The 8278-nt window shown below is 37.8% G+C and overlaps 1 protein-coding gene across 2 annotated transcripts in view; it reads left to right on the plus strand.

Moving 5' to 3' along the window:
- LOC128249687 (uncharacterized) overlaps positions 1–2260 on the plus strand; it is a 37340-nt gene extending 35080 nt beyond the window's left edge. For both annotated transcript variants that reach the window (XR_008265803.1, XM_052974039.1), the window contains exon 3: positions 1976–2260. Coding sequence is in view for 1 of the 2 variants with exons in the window: in XM_052974039.1 (XP_052829999.1) it covers positions 1976–2207 (232 nt within the window). In the remaining variant the exon portion in view is untranslated. The remainder of the gene's footprint in view (positions 1–1975) is intronic.
- The last annotated feature ends 6018 nt before the right edge of the window (positions 2261–8278 follow it).

Raw genomic sequence — 8278 nt, forward strand, 5'->3', positions numbered from 1 at the left:
TATATATATATATATATACATATACATATGGGCACTCTGCCGGTTACGAGGACGAAGGTCCCAGCTGATCCGATCATCAGAACAGCTTGCTCGTGAAATTAACGTGCAAGTGGCTGAGCACTCCACAGACACGTGTACCTTTAACGTAGTTCTCAGAGAAATTCAGCGTGGCACAGAGTGTGACAGGGCTGGCCCTTTGAAATACAGGTGCTACTCATTTTTGCCAGCTGAGTGGACTGGAGCAACGTGAAATAAAGTGTCTTGCTCAGGACCACAACGCATCGCCGGGAATTGAACTCATGACCCTACGATTGAGAGCCGAATGCCCTAACCACTAAGCCACGCACCTTCACGCGCACACACAAACACACACATACACACACACATATACATATACATATGCACACACACACACACACACACACACACATATGTATATATACACTAACCAAAATAAGCTTAAGATCGATGATGACAGTTCTATTTCTTCATTAATATATTTTTAACAAAATTGTATAAAATTATTTTACTTTTTACAATTTATGTATTATTTTTTCCTCTTTCGAATGATGTAGGCGTTATATATCTTTCTACAATTTGAATAATTTTCATGGGCAATTAATTCAAATGATTAGAAATTGTCAATATAAGTTTAAGACCGTACTAAGATTATGCAAATTAATAAACCAAATGGATGGTCATATGGCTTGTTGTACTGCACTGTTTTGTTTACTAATCGAGCATTGTTACACATTAATACGCTATGGGAAAGCGTCGTGATGTCAATCCAGTTTCTAGATCAAAGATTATGTTGCTTCATCTGCAAAATGTGTCCTTCATGAACATTAGTAAGCAATTAGGATGCAGCAAAACGGCTTATGTTCAAGTATGGAAGCTCTGCCATACCACTGGTCAATACAAAGATCAGCAAAGAATGGGCGCTCCGAGAAAAAACAACAGAACAGATGGATCAGTGAATTCATAGGCTTTCTGAAGGTAACCGAATGCTAACAGCTGTGGACATTTGCAAGCAATACAGCTTTACACCACAGATTATCAGAAACCGCCTAAAAGAATATGGACTCTTCGTCTGGATCGCTCGAAAGAAGCCGATAATTACTGAGAGGAACCGGCAGAAGCGGATCAAGTTCGCTAAGAACAACATTGAATGGACGGCCGAAGACTGGTCAAAAGTTCTTTGGAGCGACGAATCCCGCTTCTGCATTTTTGGATCAGACGGAAAGTCTTATGTTAGACGCTGTCCAAGTGAAGAATTCCATCCTGTATCAAGAAAACGACGCAAGCCGCAGGTGGGGGAGTAATGGTGTGGGCCGCGTTCAGCAGCTTAGGTGTTGGTCCAATTGTTAAGGTTGATGGCAGACCGAACAGTGTATGCTATCTGCAATTAGTGAATGAAAATGTGGTGCCATATTTAACCCCTTCATGCTGATCGTCCGTTTAAAGTGACACTTAATTTATAAGAGTATAAAACAAATACTTGATATAAATTGTGATCTGTGTATGATCTGTATCAAAGAATGAAACATGCTCTTAACGCGTATGCAGTCTGTTTGAGCAAACGCTTGCACCATAACTTGAACAACCACAGTTATGCAACATGGCGAGTACCAGCAGGACTTGCAGTAAATGGTAAGCCAATTATTTTCAATTATTTAATTCTGTAGGCATTATTGTGGTTTCTTATGTATTTTCTTTTATGATCATAGGTGAGATGACTACTATTATTTGTTACCATTTTAGATTTATGTCGTAGACAATAAAATATAACACTCTGTCCGTTATAACGGACATCCGGCAACTTAGACATAAAACAAAACATCTAATATTTTATGCGTATTGATATAGCTGCGTGTTATAAATAGCCAATATGATATGCATGAAATGATCTCTGGTTTTTATTTACAATAAATGTTGCGTCCACACATCTCTATATCATTGTAATTTTTTCTCTCAGTCTTACAATAGCAGAAGCCCTAGCATTATTGGAAGAGCCGAGCAACGGAGGCGATGTTCACATGGATCTCCCTCACAATATAGAACTCTTTGAAGGCGATAAAGATGCTTCAGATGATGAGGCTGTAGGTTCCTCAGTTCGACTGAAAGGAGAGCTTCTGGAAACTGACACACAAGTTTCTTGTCAACAGGACATTTGTCGAACTCCATGTCCCGCCGTTGTAAGGTCGTAATTGAAAATAACGGCTATGGAACTAGATACTAATAAATTTTTGTTCGTTGGTCATTTGTGTCGTTAATTTTCACTTTAAACAAAATAATGTTGGTACGGTCTTAAACTTATTTTGACGACAATTTCTAATCATTTGAATTAATTGCGCATTAAAATTATTCAAATTGCAGAAAGATATATAACACCTATATCATTCGAAAGAGAAAAAATTCTACATAAACTGTTGTTAAAAATAAATTGATGAATGAATAAAACTGTCGTCATCGCTCTTAAACTTAGCGGTATTTCGTCTGCCGTTACGTTCTGAGTTCAAATTCCGCCAAGGTCGACTTTGCCTTTCATCCTTTCGGGGCCGATAAATTAAGTACCAGTTATGCACTGGGGTCGATGTAATCGACTTAATCCTTTTGTCTGTCCTTGTTTGTTCCCTCTATGTTTAGCCACTTGTGGGCAATAAAGAAATAAGAATCGTTCTTTCGAGGTCGGTAAAATAAGTACCAGTGAAACACTAGGATCGATGACATCGACTAGTCACCTCCCCCAAAATGTCAGGCCTTGTGTCTATAGTAGAAAGGATTATACATAGAAGGGTATACACACACATACGCGATTTCTCAGAATCACAACATTAAATATAATCATAGACACATATCGCAGTATACATATATTAACAGCCATACTCACACGAGTACACAGAAACGCACACACACACATACGCACACAGACACACACGCGCACACACACGCACACAAGCATATGCATACGCACATGCACAGTCACACATACGCTAACAAACCCACGAAGCCAATGTGTCTGATTGGGTCTTAAAGGGGATTATGAGAATCTCTGACTATAATCTTCAACTATTCAAACTCTACTCTATTATTGAGACAGGAAGCATGAAATTACCAATTACATCGATTAATTCGTTTTTTCATCCAACCACATATCTAATGCAACCGTCCAGAAATTAAACATCCAGTTAATTGTCCCCTTGTTCCGGTTTCAATTTGTTGTTGTAACTTTTCTAACTTCAGTTTAACCTGAGATCAGTATGTCGCGGTACTCAAGTCTTCCTTTAAAGGAAACGAATAAGAGTAATCACCCCTTGATGAGAACTTTTCATTACGTTAAGTCACAAAATCTGTCCTGTTCGTAACACTTATAAAAACAAAGAAATTTTCTCCTGTGGTTCTATTGAAAACTGGGGTTCGAATCTGTTGCATTTTGAATAATACAGCGCAAAGTTTGAAATATCAAACGTCTCAACCAGACAAGAAAAAAAGGTGTGAGTAGTACGTTGAGCGAAATAGCATAATTGGAAATCGAAACCGTATCTCAAGTACAGTTTTCCAGGAATTTACAAACATTTTCCACTGGTGATGAATCGAGTAAAGTAGTGCCATCTTATGAACTGTAATGATATTCTTTTCTACACTAGGCACGGGGCCCGAAATTTTGGGGAAGGGGCCAGTCGATTATATCGACCCCAGTACTAAACTGGTACTTAATTTATCGACCCCCGAAAGGATGAAAGGCAAAGTCGACCTCGGCGGAATTTGAACTCAGAACGTAAAGACAGACGAAATACCACTAAGCATTTCGCCCGGCGTGCTAACGTTTCTGCCAGCTCGTCACCTTATAAAGTGTAATGATATTAAGAAATAAAAGCCTTGTGTTGTGAGGATGAATATGAGCGTCGTGCATGACAGGCCAGACACCAAATCCAGAATTGCATATATTCCGTTTCAGTGATCAACTTTTAAACTGAATATCAAGTTTTCAATGGCGGATCCTTCCACAGTATCGCTCAACCAGTTAAAAATAACTGCTAACTCTCTTCCAAATAATACTCTACTGGCTTTGAAAAATGGAAATACATATTAACAATATAATTTCAGCAAAATTTTGTGAAGAAATAGAGATAAGAAGAAAGGTGTTGCTATAGCAGAAGGAGAGATGGATGTATATACTGCATCTGACTTCATCAGATAATAATACTTTTTTGTTATTGCTAATGCTTATTGGAACGTTTTTGATGACCTTCATTGTTGGATTGGATATGGAATGCACAATGAAGTGTTGCTTGGTTTCTTGAAGCGCTCATAAGATTGTTTTCATTGTAAGCCTGACGTCTATGAAATTTATCGTTTTAAGCTTCGTTCCGACAGTTGTTTTTAAAACTTGTTAAATGCTGTAATTACTCTTTTCTGTGGTTGTCAGTCGTGCATTCGTTCGCATCGATCGAAATTACGAGCCCATCATCCCTATACAGACCTATATTTACGCTACAAACAAGCTCTCCGATAGGTGGAGAAAAGGTATACCTAGCAACTTACCTAATTGAGCTCCATCAAGACTTATGTTGATGGCATTAAAGTACCTCACTTTCAACAATCATCCTTGTTAAAGGAAAGGTATTCTAATGAGCATCATGATATTCAGATAGCTTTGTGTGATATTAGTGTATCTTGAGGCAGAATTGGTGGCTTTTAGGAGTCATATACAGGAAACCACCGATTAACACAACTTTGAATTGCACGATTCTTGAATTAACGTGGTCATAATTGACACTAAGGTTGAAAAGAAAAATTCTACAATTATAAATTGACCCAAAATCCCGAGAAACTCAAACACACAGCATATTATCAGACTTAGTAGAGAGCCACTTGACAAAGATCACAATCACGGTAGGGCACTCGACATTAACTGTTGTATAGGGGTTATCAGTCAATTTAATTGCGGCTTCCTGCTTTTTTTTTAATATCTATGCATAAAACCAAACCAAGGTGTCTAACATCGATTAGCATAGTAATATGCACCAAAATAAACAATACATAATTTAATCTTAGTTACAATGTATAAAAACAAGATCGACAAGAAAAGCTCTGATGTTGAGACGAAGAGGAAACCATTTATCGATAAGATTAGGTTATAAAAAGACACGAACGTGAGGATAACACAATAAAAATAGGGTGTGACTGGGAGATGCATGAAGCAACAGTGCAAATAGTTATGAGACATAGATGACTGTAAAACGAAAGAGGTAAAACCGTATCAACTTCAGGTACAGAAAAGTTACGTAATAGAATCTGTCAGTTGAAATGGAGTGTCTCTTGTTTTTGTGGATGGAAAATTATAGCAAAAAACGAATTCTACTAATACTAAACACTATGACTATTATAATGAATGCTTTAGACATCTAAGTAGTTCATAAAAAAATTAACAAGTTAACAAAAAAGAAATGATGTCCTAGTGGGAAATGAAAAAAGATTTTGGTTATTTTTGGTTGATTTTACAAATTTAAAACTCGAACAACAATTTACAATGTTCTTATAACAGGTATTGCTACGAGTCAAGAAAAAGAAAATCACAATAATTGAAGTCGACAACCAAAGGAATATACAATGTTAATAAAACAGCTCTATTCTGGAAAACAATTTCATTTAAAATCTTTTTTGCGAAGAAAGAAAAATTGCATCACATTAGTGGCGGAAAATCACTGAACGCTCCCATTGGGAGAAAACGCTAAAGGTGATTTTAAATCGAAATCCATGTTCATATATTATTGCGTCATATAATTCCAGTGTTCTTAAAAGCTATAACCAACAAGCACAACCAGTATTTTTGCTATTTTAACACGGGTAACAAAAGCACATTTTGTAAATTGGTTTTCAACATATTTTGACCAGGCGTAGAAAAGTATTGAAAAACGATCTAACTTTCAACGACTTATCGATTAGAGGCAATGCCGTTGGTCATCCCAATGCACATAGTGACTTGCGTAAAGATGTAGAATTTATATGTTTTCCCCTGATCGAACACGAAATCCCTTTCACAGTGTATTGACGTAGGAGCAATAGCTTCTTTTAGGGCTAATATTTCAAGAACTTTTGCACAATTAAAGTTACAGCAAGAGAAAATGCAATTCCATTGTAGAACTTGAAAACAATTTAATATAATAGATGCTATTGAAGATATTCATGAATGATGGGAATTAGTAGCAAGAAGCAATAAAGGAAACGTTTGGAAACATATTTTACCGCATTGTGCTAACGATTTCAATGACTTTCTCTAACAAGAAGAAATTACTGAACAAATAGCTGCTAACATTGCAAGAGAGTTTGGTTTTCTGTGAAACAGACTATGCAGATGTTCGTGATTTACTGGAATAACGTTGGAGGAATTAACTGGTCATGACATTCTTAGATTCAGTCGACAGCTTGCATACCAAGAAGCTAAGAATTAAGTTGATGAAAATGAACAAGATAAGAAAGGAATTTGATACGATATTTCATGAATTTGAAAAGTTCAAGCAGTTAATAGATATCCATTTCCAACATCGAATGCAAGTTTGGTGAGGGTTGGACAAATAATTTTGCTAACGTAGGCAGACCAGATTTATTTTACTTACCGGGTCTGGAGAAAGGGACGGCGCCCATGGCCTTCGTAGGCCTTCCCAGACCGGTGAAGCTGACATCCTTAATGTCGGTTTTGAACTACTGTGAGTCAATACACGTGGGGAAAAAATATCAGATGGCAGGGGATTCGGAGGGCCGACGTTCTGAAACCGAAAAGGAAGGACTAGGCATAGAGATTCGTGCAGAACCTGAGGAACTTGACACAATAAGGGTGTGATACAAAAAAGTTTCAGTGGAAGTGATATGAGTGCGGCCAGATGCAAGAAGCAAAGGTTTTTACAGTAGCAATAGAAGAGGCAGGGAAAAGAGAGCACACGTCCGTCAATGACTTGGTACCAAACATCCGATTACCCGTTTCTAGATCGTCGTCCAGGATGTCTCTGTGTGCGGCAACAACACGTCGGAAATTCGAGATCATTGGTGGGTAAATTATCTTCTAGCCCTGAAGGGAAGTGTAGGTCTTTATGATGAGTCTAGTTAGTCACAAGTAACAGAGGTCTATATAGTAGGGGTATAGAAGCAGAGAGAGGTGGGAGCATGCTTATGAATGATTTGATATCCAAGGGCAGAGTGACCCTTTTTCTCAATGCGGTCTTGAATGTATGAGTGTGTGAGAGTAGCATCGTTTTAGATGAGATAATTTCATTGTTGGGCTTCGTTTAAACTTAGTAGAGTATTAATAATTGTTGGCGCAGACGGAAAGGGTTAGTCGTTGAGATGTAGGTTTAGTTAAACTAAGGGAGGGCTTTCGGTGAGAGAGAGACCCGAAAACTGGAGCATTTGAGGGAGCTGTAGTTTGTTGCTGCTCGTGATTAAGAGTGTATAAGGAGAAAAAAGAAAGTGAAGCTGGTGACACTTGATTTGAATAAGGCAGCAAGTTAGTGTACTGCAGGGCTAAATAGAATTACTATTAACACTCATATTTACATAAAACGACACTACGTCGGTTACTACGACGAAGATTCCATTTGATCCGATCAACGGAACAGCCTGCTCGGGAAATCAACGCACATGTGGTTGAGCACTCCCCAGACACGCATACCCTTAACGTAGTCCTTAGGAAGATTAAGCGCAACATAGGATATGACTAGGATATGAAATACAGGTACTACTCATTTTTGCCAGATGAGTTGACTGGAGCCAAACGTGGAATAAAGTATCTTGCTGAAGAACACAACGCGCCGCCAGGATACGAACTCACGACCTTACGATCGTGAGCCAAATATTCTAACCAGCAAGCCACACACCGTCGCCATATTAACCTAGCATATTCATGGACTCACTCCTACAAACACACTTCTCTCCTCAGTAAACTAGTATATTATTTGTTCCTCATTTATTTTGCCGAAGCAGTGTACGTGCCACTACAGTTGTAGATAGATACACAGACACATACATACATACATACATACATACATACATACATACATACATACATACATACATACATACATACATGCATACATACATACATACATTTATATGTGTGTGTATGCATAAATGTATAAGTGCATATATATATATGTGTATATATGTATATAAGTGTATATAACAATTGCATGATACATTTAAAGGGAGTATGACAGGCAACTGACCTGAAACTTCTAAGCTGCTGCAAAATTATCTATCTATCTATCTATCTATCTATCTA

Source organism: Octopus bimaculoides, chromosome 17, assembly GCF_001194135.2.
Source record: "Octopus bimaculoides isolate UCB-OBI-ISO-001 chromosome 17, ASM119413v2, whole genome shotgun sequence".
NCBI classification, from domain to species: domain Eukaryota; kingdom Metazoa; phylum Mollusca; class Cephalopoda; order Octopoda; family Octopodidae; genus Octopus; species Octopus bimaculoides.